This window comes from Trematomus bernacchii, unplaced genomic scaffold (assembly GCF_902827165.1).
Source record: "Trematomus bernacchii unplaced genomic scaffold, fTreBer1.1, whole genome shotgun sequence".
Classification (NCBI taxonomy): Eukaryota; Metazoa; Chordata; class Actinopteri; order Perciformes; family Nototheniidae; genus Trematomus; species Trematomus bernacchii.
This window is the reverse complement of record NW_022988098.1, coordinates 3,927,084-3,944,058: the sequence shown is the minus strand read 5'-3', so window position 1 is coordinate 3,944,058 and position 16,975 is coordinate 3,927,084. Positions and strand designations below refer to the sequence as shown.

Below are 16,975 nucleotides of genomic sequence, written 5' to 3'. Positions count from 1 at the left end.
AAATATACATAGGAATCATTTATTTGTTAAAATCTTTTCCGAAAGCCAACTTGTAGGGACACAAATGCTACCAGTTCATGGTTAACAGTCAATGTTAGCACTCAGATAAATGTCAAGGTAGGACATGGTTAATATATGGAGGAGGGGGTTAAGTATGAGCGGTAAAATCTCTCATCTTATGGGACTAGGGACAACGCAGTTTTGAAGCACTTAGCCATGTAGCAGAGCTCAGAATCAATCAATCTAACCACCAAATAGTTAGAATATATTTGGCTGCTGAGTAGTTTAAAATGTATGCAAGTCAATAACTTGGAGGTTGTGTCGGAGGAAAATAAAAATCAGTCTGTCAGTGTTTTAAAAAAACGAAATTTTTAAACTCACATTCATTTACTGTACACAAGGTCGCGTAAAGCATCTGACAAATTAAAATGCCTTTCTAAACGTTGTGGCTATTTTATTGAGTAATAATTGCATTGCAGGTTTCACACGACTAACGGTTATACCTTATCGTTACAGACGTGAGGCTAGTGGTTGGTTTAAAAGAAAGTCAAAGCCCTCTGAATTCAAACTACAATGAGCGATAATAAACTATTAGATGCATCACTGTTGATCGTCCAAAAAACGAAATAAAACAGAAGCCATAATCTTTGTAGAACCAGTCAAATCACCCAGTGACAAACAACGACTGACAACACAGATATTAGTCAGAAGAGGCGACTTATATTAAGGTATAAAAGTGTAATGAACTACAGTACAGTTGTAAAAGATGAAATTGTTCTCATTCTGTCTTGCATTTCCATTGACTGCGTGAATATATTCAAAAATAAAAAACGCTGATTTGTAATAGCTACTCTGGAAGAAGTCCTGCTTTGGCTAGCTAGCTGCAGCAGCGAGTGATTTTCCATTGCTTTTAAATGTTATTACAAATACATGCAACCCTGGGCCGTATCCGTCCACCGTGTGTGATAGTAATAAAAACAGACAAAAGCTCTCATAAAATGCATAGACTGCCTTCAAATAAGGTGCAATAAAACTGCTCAAAATAAAATATTCTTATATACAATATGCGGTAAATATTTCACGATGTGCCAATTCACTTTACATAGATCCCTTCTGTAGCTGCTGGTGAGACAAACCAACATGGAGCAGCTGCTATAAACAAACCCTGATTCCAGTCATTTAAAAAAAAAAAAACGAAATATAATTTGTTTGTTAAAAAATAAACCTCACAGCTTTCTTCCCTAAGTATGAGCATATAATAAATTCAAGCAAACTTTAAAATCCCTCTTATATCTCTGAAGTAAAATCTATTTATAGAATGTGTTATCGCTTGCCCCTATTATACAATATTACATTTCTTAATAAGATTGCATTTAAAAACCCAGACATAATCATCTGAACAGCTCCACACAGGAACAATAATCATAATAATAAGGTCTGTATGGCGAAATTAGGAATAACGTACTTTGTCCAATGTTTGTTAGTTTTGATCTTATTGTTTCAGTCCTATAAACAGACTTGTGTTATTTTGGGATAGACGTCCCAGCCTTCTCGTCCCTACAGACTGTCTCTGCCAATCAAAGAGCTCATCATAAGTCCTCGTCCATCTCCAGGCTGCTCCTGCGACTGCTTGTTTTCGAGGCACAGGGTGACAGAGGGGAGAAGAAAGACTCCCCCCCCCGATCCAGGGTGCACCCGTCGTCCATGAGAATGTCTCCCAAGCTCACGTCGGGGTAGAACTCCGAGGCCGAGGCGTCGTCCAGCTCGGCGAAGCTCAGGCTGCCCAGGTCCAGGGGGCTGCTGAGGGTGACCCCCACGGGAGAGTCTGAGGAGGGGGGGGACAGGAAGGAGGCCGGGAGGGGCTGTCCGACGAGGCCCAGGAGGCTCTGGGAGGAGAGTCCACCGGCGCTGGGAAGCTGGCCGCTCTGAGGGAGCTGCTGCTGCTGCTGCTGCTGCTGCTGCTGCTGCTGGAGCAGGGGGGGGTCGGGGCTCAGCCCGCCCAGGCCGCTCAGCCGCGCCTGCATCTCCAGCTCCTGGGAAAGAAAGACGGTGGGATTTTTACATGCAGATGCAAAAGAGTGGTGCAGGAAAGAGTTCTAAAATGAGGAAATGAGTTAGCATTTTACCATTTCCATTTCCATTACGTTACATTTCATTTAGCTGAAGCGTTTCAATCCAAAGCCGAACAATGAGTGCAATAAACCATAAAGATACTAACTCAGAACAACAGTGCAGGTCCTGTATATCCGCTAGATAGAGAGGAGAAGTCCCTCCCCTTCCTGTTGAGCTCCATGGGACCTTATTTCGGAAAAAGTATGCATTGAAGTCAATGGCGAGAGAAAGATTATCTTTCGATCCCGTTTGAATTGTGCCACGAATTACACATATGATGTTTGTCAATTTAAAAGATAATTTTGCAAGTCAAAAAAATTAAAATGTGTCGTAAAACTGTGAAGTAACACTTTTTTTGGTGTGAAACTGCTCAATGAACTACATCTCCCGTCTCGCACCACACACCAAGACGGCCTTCACGTTGGCACATTTCACTTCTTTCTTTCAGAATGAGGCGAAAAGTATTAAAAGAGGTGAAAATCACTCCAAGTCTGGGCATGTTGAGAGCTGTACATACACACAAGGGGAGTTAGTCGGTTCCTAAGAGCCAGCATGCGGGACCGGGATTCTGGGATTTGTAGTCTTTCTAGTTGCGTATTTTTCATAGTCTTATATTTCAACAGTTTTACGACAAACTGACTTTTTTGACATGCATGATTTTTTAAGATTGACAAACATCATATGTGTAATTCGTGGCACAATTCAAACGGGATCGAAAGATAATCTTTCTCTCCCCATTGACTTCAACACATCATTTTTCTGAAATAAGGTCCCATGGGTCGGAAGTAAGTGCCTGTTTCCAATAGGCACATTTTCACTTTTTTTTGTATTTACTGGCCAAGGTACAAGCGATCCAGGTGGGACGAAAGATTGGTTGACCTTCTGCTGTCATGATGTCCATGGGGAGCCATGAAGTTATGCAACCGTCATTTCGTTGTTTTATAGCCTAACGATAACTTTTGACTTCTAGACACTGCATTAACGCTTTAGAAAGTATCAGAAGTGGTGTAAATATGTGAAGATTATCCTGCTGAAGAAAACATATAAGTAAGATATTTGTGTGTTGGTCAAAGAGTTATTTTCCACAAGTAACATTTCCTTTCTTTTAGCCTTTGCATGCTAACTTCTGGGTCAGCCTACAGTAATACGTCATCACTTCACCACTTAATATCCTGAATTGACTGAAAATTAAGACATTTTAGTGTGAATAATCTGCTACAATAATCAACATCGTCACACTTTATGGTGCATTACCACCAACAACTTTCCATAAATTGGATTAAATGACATCTCCTCCCACATAAGGCATGGCCAGGAACATTTCAGAAAACAGGAGACAGTGTGACTTGCAGACCTATCTATAAAAAAGTATATGATTCCTGCTCCTGAAAACAGGAACAGCTTAATATGTTTGGATCTCTGTATTCTGCAGACATTTCTTTATCACATAGGTCTGTGTTTGAGCACTTGCAACAAGCAGTTTATTGGACTCACTTATCACTGTGGCCAGATTTAACTACAACACCGAGTGGAGCAGCTGTTGTTTTTCAAGTCTTGGATACGCCTCCCTCTAACACAGCTGACAAACAAACACTGACCTGGATGCGTAACATTAGACTGTGGTTTGCAAGCTCAAGCTTTTTCTGACGCATATCGATATCCTTGGCTCTCTGCTGCTCCTTCTGCAACTTCCTGATGTAGTCGACGGAGGCTTTCAGGATGGTGCCTTTATTCCAGCGCATTTCGCTGACATCATTGTGATATCAGTAAACATATATTGTAGAGGCAGGAGGGAAAGGAAACACAAGGAAGAGCAAAGGAGATTTTTACTACACAACAGTTGCAGGGAGCTTAGAGTGTACAAACCAAGTGGGCGTGGCCACTAGACATTTTTTTAAAGGTCCCATGTCATGCTTTTCCGGTTATTACCCGTCCCCTTGTGTGTTATGTAGCTTTGTATGCATGTAAACGGTCTGCAGAGTCAAAAACCCTCAAAGTACACCCTGTAGCGAGTAAAACTCTAACACAGAAAAGACCTGTCTATGCTGCCCCAGAACGCCTCGTTGGAGATTCCTCTTTTTCCATTTTTTTTTCCTGGGTATGGTGACGTAACCATACCCAAATGGAGGGGGGGGGGGGGGGTGCTAGTGGAGCCCCACAGCGGCGAAACTGTGGCGCGCTTACACTGTAGGTGCGCCACGTTTGGGGGGGGATGCTGCAGCCCCCTCAGCAGTCCCCCCTTCCCACGCAGCAACCAGGAAACCACACCAGTAAGCCAGCTCACACTGTCCGCTCCTCACAGCAGCGAGCCGCGCAACGTCCCGCCAACACAGCACCCAGACCCCACGCAGCATTCTCATCTGTTTGTCATTACTGGTGTCATTTTCTGGTTGCTAACGCCATTGTAACACATAATCACTGATGTTCCGCTGTAACGGTGGTGGACTCATCAGAACAGAGTGGGCGAGCTGACCAATCAGAGCACAGTGGGCTCATAGGGAGGGGGGTGCAGGAGCTCCAACAAGCCGTTTAGGACAGAGAGTGAAACACATACTATAGAGAGATGCTGTATGAGAAACCAATGTGAGTTTGGAACATTGAACAATGTAAATTGTTTTTGACTCTGCAGACCGTTTACATGCATAAAAACCTTCATAACACACAAGGGGACGGGTAATAACCAGAAAAGCATGACATGGGACCTTTAACATCACAGAAGCTACGGCCATTGTTTTTTTTATGTCAGGGTCTCAATTTTAAAAATAATAATTTCATATATTTCCGCAAAATTCCTATCCTGAAGAAAATCAAACTGTGCTTACGAGTCACTTGACTTGGGTATCAGCGTGCCCAGCTCCTTTATACGGTCGTTGATGTTGAATCTCCGCCTCCTCTCGACTGTAGACAAGCAAGAAGAACAAGTCAGAGAGGGAAAGAAACACACCTAAAATAACCTTTAACTATCAGTTAGCACTATGCAGATACATATCACATGGACTGGGGTATTCTTGAGTTTAAATCTGCACGGCACTGCATGTCACCTTTGCTTACTGCATCAAAAGTGCTCAAAATGGTTGAAATAGATCTGGACTTACTGAGGTTGTGGTTGTCTTTTTTCTGCCTTTCTTTCATTACCGCTTTGACGTCTGATTCTTAAAAGACAAATTCATTATGAGCTACACAATGAAATATGAACAAGTCATCCTAAACATTTATAGTGAAGTCAAGACACAGGTTTATAAAAGCTGGGTACTGTACCATTAATTTCCCTTTTAATTTGTGGAAGGTCAGCGGGGCAGGAGTTGCTGGCAGTGAGAGTTGCTGCCATTCCAGGACTGTGGTAAACATCCAGAAGATTCCCTGGGAGCTGCAGGGAAAATAAAAAAGTGTTCAAATATATATATAGTAAAAATAGTCACTAAATGTGGAAGAGGGACTCAGATATTTTACCTCTGAAGTAACAGAGGTAATACCTTTCTGTAAAAAATACTTTATTACAAGTCAAAGTTAAAATACAGAAATATTTGCATTAAATGTACCTAAAAAACCCAAATTAAAAGTATTTATTATTCAGAAGGCCCATTTTTAAATGAAATACATACATTTGTTGGACTATGAAAAGTGAGCCATTCATGTGTTAAGCTGTTGAAGTTGGAACTACCTTCGATTAACTCTATACTGTATTTGACAGTGTCCTAATCCACAACAGTACATCATAATTCCTCAGCTGGTTGTCTTTTTGTGTTTATAATATCGACCAGGATTAGGTCGTAATTTATGTAGTTGAACAAATGTAGAGCATGTCAAATTACAATGCCTGCTTTCAAATTGTAGTGGAGTAGATATATAAAGTACCAAAAACATACTTAAAGGTAGGGTAGGTAAGAATGGAGAAACCAGCTCGAGTGCGCTAGAATTTGAAAATACACAACCGGAAAAACTCTGCCCTTTCCTTCAGACTTCCTTACAGAGCCCCTCCTCCAACACACACGGACGCGCACATGACCAATGAGGGCACGAGATAAGTTTGTGCACAGATGGAAGGCTGACAGGCAGGTAGGCCATCCAGTTATTTTAGCCGGGCCGGCTCAGATGATTGGTCGTGCTTTTTACAGTACCACGGCTTCCACAGATGACATTTTTTTATGTATTTATTGTCAAAGCATTTCATTTATTCATTGCTATCGGGATGTTAAGAGCATTCCATGGAATATAACAAAAAGTGTTTCTGAAGTGAATTACCTACCCCACCTTTAAGCAAAGTACTTAAGGAAATGTACTTAGTTAATATCATAAATTAAGATTAAATGTACTTTATTAATCCCAAACTGCGAAATGTTTTCGTTGCAGCAGCATGTTTAACAAAGTATTGCGCATCATTATAAATAAAAAAAGGAGTATGAAATAAACAATTATACAATATAAACATCTCAAAATAGAAGATAAGAGTGAAAATATAAAAGTTGACCGTGAAGATACAAATATGTAAACTATCTGACAAATAAAACACTATTTAAGGCCTCAATTACAGCAAACTAAATATAAAAGTAGGATATTATTTACATTTAGTGTGCAACAATGGAATATTAAATTAAATATAACTGTAAAATAAAAATAAATAAAAGAGAAACTATGGAGCTATGGTGAGGTCTCTGCCAGCCAGTTACATTCAACTACTGCTGATTACCAGAAACCTAAAAGCAAATGTAAAGTGTTCCCCATCCTTGCATAAGAGTTATAATCAACTACAAGTTAGTTTCTATCGTATCAGATCAATGTTATTACATGTTACACAGAGCAAATGTGTTGAAAGAAAATCCTAAATTTGATCAACAGATGCCATTTTACGATTAAGCCCAAAATCCAAATATTTATATTACATTCTTACATATCTAAGTTGGGTGACAACACCTTCACAAAATCACAAGAAAGTATTACCTCAGTGTGCTTTCTTTTCTTTTCTTCCACCAGCATCACCATAATCCTCATATTTTGTTTTCCGGCAAAATGTTGTCAAGCTCTCTTTCTATCTGACAAACGACTTGTTAACCATGCAGGAACTTTTTTATGAGTGCAATCCTCTTGGTTTCACTTCTCCCTGTCTTGTGTCCTCTGATGTATTTACCCCGCCCAGGCAGCACTTTTGTGACGAATAGTAACCAAGTGCCAAAAGTATATATTTGCTTCTACGACTTCTGAATTCCACTGTCCATTCACAGAAAAAACACTTTGGGTACAAAAAGGTGTGTGGGTTAACCCTGAAATCCTGTGTTATCCTGCCACTGAACACCACCTAAAGAAACTCTAGAGAAAACTTTAACAAAGGAAGTTTTAGTGTTCAAATAAATACATTGATCTCCATACCGTGCTAGGTAGCTGAAGTCCTAAGTCAATCAGCGAAATGATGTCGTCATTAAAACTGGATTCAAGACTAATGATGTCGTCGATCACATCGTCAATCTAGATGAAGCAGATAAGAGAAAACACCAGTGGTCAAGTCAGAAAGGGTTAAATGTATCATAGCAATCAACATGTATGTACATATCGTGAGCTTTGTAATCTAAAGCGTACAGGGTAAGCACACAAAACATTTGAACTAAAGTGGCCTGATTTCAAAGAGGGGAGCATGTGCAAGAAGAGTGCATGGTTAAACTGTAAGTGCAGTATTTAACATCTTATTGTGACAACAGGCCAACAGGGGTACGAGGACAAATAGCATGCATCAGCGCAGTGGGACCTTCAGACACATCATTGCAGAGCAAACAAAAAGTAATTAGCTAGAAGTGACCAGAAGGTTAGACATTTAGCTAGAAGTGAGCAGAAGGTTAGACATTTAACTTCTCCAAATTCACACTGTAAGTCTGCAGAAAGGCAGCTGTTGACAGGGTTGTGCAATCTGCTTCAGCAGCAAACCGAAAGCAGCACACAACAAGTTAAACCACTGTTATCAAAGCAGGAATTTCCCATACTTCCTCCTTGTTGGAGCCGATGTTGAGCAGAGCCATAGGGCTGTTGGGGACACTGCTGGCTGTATGAGCGGCTTCAGGGGCCGAGCTGGACTGATGCACAGGGGACACCCCCAGGGTCTGAGTGATCGCGTTGTTGCCCAGAGTGGTGGAGAGGTACTGCTTCACCTGCTGCCTCACAGCCTGCTGGATATGGTACTTGGTGGGGTTCTCCAAGTGGGTCTGCACCTGATCAGTTAAAGAGGAGTTAGGGGCTTATGTTCTCAATGTTTTTTTAAATAAAGAACAGAAGTGATACAAATACACACAAGTGTCTATGCTGGGAAAATATCTGCAACCGAACTAAATCTACTCAGTTGAGAATCTTACATCGCACACATATAAAACCTGCTCTCAAAAACAAAATGGACAATAATACTGCTCTGCAGTAAATGTAACTCTGGCGATCTTATTCACTGGTTCTGCTCATGTGTAAAGCTACAAAGCTACTGGTCTGGTATTTTGTAAGAACTGTGTGTTATTTTTGGTGTTCCAATATAGGTAAACCCTATGTGCCTCCTTCTTGGTCTTCCAGAAGGTCATATTACAAATATCAATCACAGGAGGATATTTAATTTATTCACTTTGCCGGCAGATTATTTATTTTTTCTGATTTTGGATGAAATGGTGTTTGTTCCCAATGAATACATCTTATGTATGCCTCATTCTTCAGTGGATACTTTCCATTAAGTATGGGTCCCTTACTTGGATTATATAATAATAATTATAATCAAATTTTCTTTTGGTCATTGCCTTTCTTTCTCAGGTGGGAAATGGCAAAGGATGAGGATCCTTATATTATCCAGTGTTTTTTACTTCTTACTCTCACCTACGTCCATACTTGAGCTGTTGTATTCTATGTAATAAAGATATTATTTAAAAAATACAAACACTTACTTTCAGCAACTCCACGGGCACCTGTGCCGGAGGCGGGCGGGGAGCATTTGGGGGCAGAGTGACGGAGATGGCTGGAGTGGAGTCAGAGGCCCGGAGCTGGGAGACGGAGGCCTGCTGCTGGGCCTCGCGTCTCTCCTGCTCCTGGGCCTGTTCTCGCATCAGCTGCTGCCGGAGCAACACGCGTGAAGACATGGTTAAGGAGAGCTAACCCAGATCTAGGGATGGAGCTGTAAAACAAAGAAAAGGAGAGGATTATAGATATTTTAAAAAGTTTGTCCTACTACTATATTATTATTAGAACTACGTTTTCTAGTGATGAAGCATCCAGATGTTAGTTTCACTATTGGTAGGCCTATCTGTATGTTAATATCTAATGGAAAAGTTGTATTTTCTTATCATTTAGAAAAATATGTAGCAATTAAAAGGTGTATGATATAATCTGGACAAATCAACACTTTTGTTCAATGTTTTGCAACCTGCACAATCAAATAATATTTCTCCACACCAGCTTGTAAAACCTACTGCTGATGTTTTACATTAATGCATCAATAATTGAAATAAAAACATGATAGGCCTACATATTTTTCTGAAATGCATTCTGCATGATGAGTACTTTCACTTTTGGTAGCCTACTTTAACTGAATGTATTAACTTTTGTACTTTTACTTAAGTAACATTTTGATTGCAGGACTTTTATTTGTAACAGAGTATTCCTAAAACCTGGCACTTCTACTTAAGTATAAGATCTGAGTACTTCTCCCATCTCTGTGTGTCGGTTATCTAATAAGTGGAAATAAGTTGTCAGAGCCGTTATGTCCGCAAGCTGCGGTCCTGTCTCTAAAGAACCACACTGTCAACAAACTGTAAAAAGGCGCATTATTCCATGCCATGTTAATGAATGTTTGGGTAGATTCTCGAGCCATTTAGAGAAGAAATAAACACTTAATGGTTAGCTTTCCTAATGGTAGGCGTTTTCGCAATCTCTATTCTTGGTGAGCTCTAATCTTGCGTCATGACAGTTTGACAGCTCAGTGCTGCTAACGGGCCCACAACAACAAATGCTAAAGCTAGCTAATGTTAGTATTTACATCACGGACTCTTTACAGTGGTTTAGCTTGCGTTACCGACCAGTTGCTAACTGTAAATATCGGAAGAATGCTAGCTATTTATGTTGAAAGCAGTCGTTTAACAGCAGCGTCACGTCAAAGTAAAAATAGGAAGTTGCTTTCTAGCTAAGCTAACTAGCATCCGTTAGTTTCCCAAAAAGCTAATGCTACCTAGTTTATTTTAGAGGAAATAATAAACTTACTGTGGCAACAGATGTGTCAAATGAATCAAAAAGATCCGAAGTCCAAAGGTTTCTTTGCCATTTCGAAAGTTGGTGAACACAAGCTCTTCGACAGTCGTTAGCCTCGATACCAGTGTTGTTTATCTTGGGCCGACGGGCTGAGGTCATCGCACCACGCAGGTTACCCGGAAGTTGACTGATGTGAAGTTAACACTTTCAAAATACCCCATGTAGTGCAGGCATACCCCGGGTTAAAAGAAGTCATACTATTAAAGTGTAAACGACAGTAACTGGGATAGAAAAAAATAAAGAACGTCAAGTCTTTAATGTGATGTTTATGTTATCTAAAGTAGAGCAGATATACCCGTTTTGACATAAGATAAAGTTGTGTCGTTAAAAATGCAAACAATTGTAACAATTAAAATAATGAAAGTTAAGTGACCTTAAGTGCAACTTCCAAATAGCTCCTCAATATGAAAGTGTCAACATGCACTACTGGTGTACCAAAGCAAAACAATTTCAATGGTTGAAGTAACTGTGGCTGATCATTATTATCATTTACCTAGTGAAACAATACCATAACCGAACCATAGACTTCTTATTAAATAAAGAAAGGATCAAGGGTAAGTTTTGCATCTCCATCAATCCTGTTCATATAATACTTCAAGACATAAAAAAAACGACAAAACACAAATATGTATTCTTTAAATCTTTTGTTTTAATCAGTCATCTGAAAAGGAGAAATCCATTGCGGCTGTCAAGGTGTCTGAGAGTTTAACAGAAATTTTGTCTGTGGAGATAAACAGAACACATATTACATTTAGCATGATTACACATTACACACAACATACCTGCTTATAGAGGATTAGCCACTTAAACTTATTTTCCTACTTTTTGCACATTTGTTTAAATGAAATCACTTCAAAGGCTAGTTTACAATTACACTTGGATAAAGAACAGATATATCCAGTTTTTCTAGCACAAACAAAAAGACATACATTATAAGACTGAGACCAATATTAATACAAACCTGCTCTTTTCTGTTGCTTTTTCCTTTTCTTGCCAGCAGCCCGGAGTGCCTGACCCTGCTGTAGAGGATGTACACCCACAATATCCTTCAGATCTGGAGCCTTGTCTGCTGCATCCCCAGGTAACGGAGTCTTTGACCTAGGAGATTTGATCTCCACTGTCATAGGTCCAAACTATTTTGAGCAGAAAGGAAAGTGAAGTTAAAAGTCAGTTTATAGATGTATAAAGTGCAAAACATACTTTACTGAAGTTAACTTGAGTTGTAAGAACTGCATTGTTCACACCTCTGTGTCCTTGCCATCCTCCATGGATTCAGTTTTTTCTTTGAATTCGGGCTCTTCCCACATTCCCAGGTCAGAAGGCAGTTCACCCTGGCCCCCTTCTGTCATTCCGGTGGTTTCCATGCAAAATCCCATTTTGACATCAGGACAAGATGACTCTGAAAGACAGCAAAGAGCATATCCAACTTTGAACAAATACTTCCTTTTTTAGGGTGTTTAAAAATGGAAGCCAACATTTCTGTGCACTCTCTTAGTCCAATCTAACCAAACTGTTGCCGATTTATTCAGGTATATGTACTATCGTTTTGAGATACCTGCCTGCAGAACTACTTTTTACCAAAGAAAGTAGACGCAATTGCCGACAGCCAGTACTGTTGATTCTGGGGTTTCTACATTCCAATAGATTTAGACATGGGACGATGAAAATGTCACGTTGCAAAATGTATCCCGATTATAGTCATAATATGCTTAACACTCTTAAAATGGCATTAAAACACTTTATTGAAATCAATATATTCATGCATCATCTTGTCAGTGAAAAGCAATCAAACAATCCTTAATAAAGTCATCAAAAATCATAAGCTCCCTCTGCATAAGTAAAGGATTATAATAAAAATGTCAACATTATGCAAGTCTGTGCTTCCTTACATGATAATTAGTGTATTTATTTTGGATAAGGCTCCATTTAGTTTACCATAATAGGTGAGCTAGACAGCTTTACTCTTGTAAGAATATTCCAGAAAAGTGTCTCATTCAAGTTTAAGATCAACTTCATTAATCCTCGAGGGGAAATTCAGTTCTTAGTTCTGTTGTTATTTTAGTGTCAGTTCAACAATGTAATCCTGTGTCATCTCGTCCCTAACTAGAAGTAACATTTACCTGCAAGAACCTCCTGATTTCCTTTTTCCAGCTCATCCAAGTCAAAGGCTTTACCCATCTCGGTAACAATCGCAGCGCTGACGTGTGTGGGGAGAGTGTGTGTCTCTGGAGGGTGCGTGAAGTAGCTGATCCTTCCCCTAGATAACACAACAAGCTGGATTTAATAAAGTGCCAATAACTGATAGTCAAACCTCGAAATTCAGATTATTTTTTTTTGCTCACCCTGTCCAGTCCATCAACACACTCTTTGCTGCTTTGTCAGTGTCGGGCAGTCCTCCCTTTCTTAGTTTGCCTTGACGTCGAGCAAGCATGGCTAAAAACTCAAGAGCCGTGCGAAAGTTGGGAACTCCGTAGTGCTTAAGGATCTGGCACATCCGGGGAAAAAGACGTTAATTGCGTTAATTGCAAGAGACACAGTCGAGCAACAAACAAGAAGGCTGCTATGTGACTCACCTCTGCCTTGTTGCACCGTCGCAGGATGGCTTCAACGGGTGAAATGGGGTCAACCAGCTGTTCGATTTTCACACAGTTGCGAAGAATCATTGCGGCATCAGATGTTGATGTTGCCATGACAATGCCAGGGCAATCGAGGAGCTTAATGTGTTTGTCCAGATGCACCTGTTGAAGGCACCTGAAATACATCAAACCCATTAATGCTGAATGATTTGGGAAAAATATCTAATTGCGATTATTTTTCATGGATATTGCAATTGTGATATGTAGTATCAGAAAATAAATGAAAATTAAATTACTGCATCCAGAAATTCGATAAAGTTCTGATTAAATATTAGCTCTAGGGAAAAGCTCATCATGTACTTACTTGGTGACACCAGGAGTGGCTCCAACGTTACACGCTCGTGCCCGTTTCAAACTGTTGATCAAACTACTCTTTCCCACGTTAGGAAAACCTACAAAACAGGAATGGCAAAATTATTTCAATTACGACAAGGCTTTTGTGCATGAAAATGGTCTGCAAAGGCTACAATCCAAAAGTCCACTGCATTAAAGCATGTAAACATGTCACAGTAGAGGCACAGAACAAAAATATGATCCTGAAATGTTGCATAATCTGTCCTCAAAGAACATGGTTTCATGGGGCTGCTTACCTACAACACCTACGGTGATGGCTGTCTTTATGTCCAGGTTGCGACAGTAGTTGGCGAGTAGCTTCATCAGGCAGTCTGCTCCAATGCAAGCACTGGTACTGAGGAGCTCGGGGGTGGCTTGGGTCACTGGAACGGTACTGCGTTTCTGTCCATGGCAAGAAACAGAGGGAAAGAGTGTTTATGTGGAATTATGTTATTCCATGGATTTTATAATATGAATTTCATCAGCATATTCGTATAGCAAACATATAGATATTAAACTCCATACCAAGTTCTTGTTTTGTTGCTGAGTAGATGCTTTGAAGGCTAACGTGGGGAACTCGTTACGAAGATATTTAATCCACTTCTCCACGATTTCCTTTGACACCAAATCTTTAATCAAAGCAAAGGCAAATAAGTCAAGCATTGAGTATTTGACACAATAAATAAAAATACAATCCCTTACCAACAACTTACCAATTTTATTAAGCACCAAAACTATCTTCTTGTTTGTTCCGCTCTGAATGACGGCCTGCTCCACCTGAGGACATCTGCAGCCCAGCGGGTCACGTGCGTCCAAAACCTCCAAAATCACATCCGAGGCCTCCACCACCTTCATTTTATATAAAAAAAATTCATGTTCAAAAATCTATTTCAGCATGTTCTCAGTTCTGTATCTCTCACATCTGAACAGCATGATTTATAAGACAGGACATCTATACCATCCAATGTATATATGCGTGTGTGTGTTTGTGCACATTCAACATGTGTGGGCAAATCAATTGATTGATTTACTTTAGTGTTTATTTGAATAACATTTGACTTTCGACAGCTATTACAAGAAGGACATTTCTCAAGGTGCAAAGTAAAAATTCTACGTTTACGTCTCTAAAATGTAATTTTCATCAGATATATGTCAGTTGACACATGTATTGAACAACAACATACCTTTTTAAATTCTCTGTAATATGTCTTTCTTGAATTCTCGTTTTCAAAATTTACATTTTTCTCCAAACTCTGCATATCCGACTCCTGTGAAGACAGAGCAGAAAACAGAAATCACTAGTGGCAATTCGCGCACTATGCAGGTATTATAATTGCATTCCACTAAATAGTCATTAGACAATAGACATTTACCTTCTGCTCAAACTCTCTCTGCCGCTGTAGGATGTCGCTCTGAAAGCTTTGCAAATTCCTCCTCTTCATTTGCTCTTGTTCTCTAGAGACTTTCTGTCTGTCCTGGAGTTCTTGAAGCTAAGAAGGGAATTAACAAATTAAGAGAGTCGTTACATTTATTTAAAATATCAGCAATGTAACCTGAAAAACAGTACAGGTAAAGATTTCCAGTGTTCACCCTTTGCTTTCGGACTTCTTCTTGTTTTCTCTGCTCTTTGACGTGCTGATCTGAGCTCTTTGGGCGCCCTGAAGCATCGTTTCCTCCATCTTTGTTCTGCAGGCAGGAAAACAAGACAAGTGTAAAATGATCCGTTTATTTTATTTGGAAACTCTGGAATTATCAAGATAAAGATGGATGGTCACAAGCCAACAAACAAAGCTGAGCTTATGGTTTATAAATCCAAAATGTAATGTGTGTAATAATACATATGTACTTGTGTTATGTGCATTAATTCATGTTTAAAACCCACTACATACTTTTTGTTATTTTGCCAGTTTTCATTTTCAGCAAATACAACTTGTGTTAATTTTACTCAACCACATACCTAACCAAACAACAGAAATGTATTGTTTTTGCAGTTAATCTTCATCATCATTGAACTCCATCAACATGGGTAATTAGGCTTTAAATATTTTGGGAAGCACTTTCTTTGGCCCTCTACAGTCTACAGTGGTTCTAGGTGTTACAATTCCAATAGTGCTAACCCTATATATATTAAGAATATATTTGATACAACTGTGTGTTCAAGCTCATTGGAGGCATTTAAGTGCACTTGACACTGAAACAAGAAGCTGTTCCTATTGACAGTCAGAGGTGTGAAGTAACTAAGTACATTTACTCAAGTACAATTTTGAGCGACTTGTACTCTACTTGAGTATTTCAAGTTTTTCGCTATTTTGTACTTCTCCGCCACTACAATTCAGAGGCAAATTGTGTACTTTTACTCCCCTACATTTATTTAGTACCTTAAGTTACTTTGCAGATTTTGTTTAATGAAGTGAAATATAATCAACACATAAATAAGACTAGTAACACCTGGAGTAACCTGTCAAACTACCCTGCAGTATACACATTTATTAAAACTAGCTGCACCTTTACCAGCTTTGATAAACACATATAATGCATCAATAATTATAATCAAAACATATCATATATATTATTGTGAAGTGGGCCAATCTGCATAAACAGTAGTTTTACTTTTGGTACTTTTAAGTATATTTTTATGCTATTCCTTTTGTATTTACCATTTACTTGCACTATTTGTTCTGTTTTATTGTGTTGCACTGTTGGAGGAGCCTGTGACCTAAGATTTCCATCGTCATAATTACACTGTAGCTATGTACGTATGACCAATAAAAGCCTAGAACCTTGAACCTTGAGAACTTTTTCTTGAGTAAAATGTTTAATACAGGACTTTTACTTGTAACAGAGTATTCCTACACTCTGGTACTTATACTTTTATTTAAGTACAAGATCTGAGTACTTCTGTTTTATTAATTATATGCAGTGACACTGAAGCATCTGAATGCTAAATCAAACCCGAGTATGGCAATGAGGTTAGCTAGGACATTATTATGTTTCTTCTTGAAAGTAAAGACTTAAGACTAAAGCACAGAGCATGTTTTGACTCCATCAGGTTAGCCATTAGCCCGGACACGCTTACCTTAAATTTCCCCATGAAGTCAAGACGCTTGTTCTTTCTTTGTTCTGCAAGTAATGACATAATACAGTTAAAACTATACAAATATTAAAATAATAAGCGAGTGAACACATGGAGTCAAGTTTAATGAAATACGTACTAGTTTTAGCCATGATTTCACCAACGACTTCACTGACTTCACGTGTAAGGGAAGAGGCAGCAGCGTCGCACAAACAATGACGTCACCCAGACAACATCCGGCTGCATGCATGTCAAAATAAAATACCATGGTTCCCAAACTGCGTAGAACAATTGGCAGGGAAAACTCAGATCTTGTACTGAAGTAAAGTAGAAGTACCTGAGTGTAGGAATACTCTGTTACATTAACCCTCCTGTTGTCTTCGGGTCAAATCTGACCGATTTACTACTTTCATCAATCATAACTTTTTTGTTTTACATTCGATTGCATTAAGGCTTTATGATATCCTTCACAGTAGACATTTGAACATATACAATTGTTGATTACCACTTTCATTGAATTTTGGATGATTTAGTCAACTTTGTAACACCCATGGTGTTCCCG

General features: G+C 39.3%; 2 protein-coding genes across 4 annotated transcripts; both read right to left on the bottom strand.

Annotated features, from left to right (window-relative positions):
- Positions 1-3: 3 nt before the first annotated feature.
- Positions 4-10,483, bottom strand: tfe3b (transcription factor binding to IGHM enhancer 3b). Of its 2 annotated transcripts, none has more exons than XM_034122016.1 (9): positions 10,324-10,483; positions 9,015-9,241; positions 8,082-8,306; positions 7,477-7,572; positions 5,371-5,479; positions 5,208-5,264; positions 4,935-5,010; positions 3,711-3,876; positions 4-2,033 (listed from the first exon to the last, which is right to left on the bottom strand). In XM_034122016.1, exons 2-9 carry the CDS (start codon positions 9,204-9,206, stop codon positions 1,590-1,592), a joined length of 1,365 nt encoding a protein of 454 aa, XP_033977907.1. In that variant the 5' UTR covers positions 9,207-9,241; positions 10,324-10,483; the 3' UTR covers positions 4-1,589. The 2 variants fall into 2 exon arrangements, with proteins under 2 accessions (XP_033977907.1, XP_033977908.1); XM_034122017.1 differs by having other exon boundaries at positions 5,208-5,258.
- Positions 10,484-10,998: 515 nt separating this feature from the next.
- Positions 10,999-16,680, bottom strand: gnl3l (guanine nucleotide binding protein-like 3 (nucleolar)-like). Of its 2 annotated transcripts, XM_034121755.1 has the most exons (15): positions 16,553-16,680; positions 16,417-16,460; positions 14,931-15,026; positions 14,714-14,830; positions 14,525-14,608; positions 14,054-14,189; positions 13,866-13,969; positions 13,598-13,742; positions 13,312-13,399; positions 12,945-13,122; positions 12,714-12,856; positions 12,492-12,628; positions 11,616-11,770; positions 11,333-11,504; positions 10,999-11,092 (listed from the first exon to the last, which is right to left on the bottom strand). In XM_034121755.1, exons 1-15 carry the CDS (start codon positions 16,563-16,565, stop codon positions 11,025-11,027), a joined length of 1,680 nt encoding a protein of 559 aa, XP_033977646.1. In that variant the 5' UTR covers positions 16,566-16,680; the 3' UTR covers positions 10,999-11,024. The 2 variants fall into 2 exon arrangements, with proteins under 2 accessions (XP_033977646.1, XP_033977645.1); XM_034121754.1 differs by lacking the exon at positions 16,553-16,680 and having other exon boundaries at positions 16,417-16,476.
- Positions 16,681-16,975: the final 295 nt, after the last annotated feature.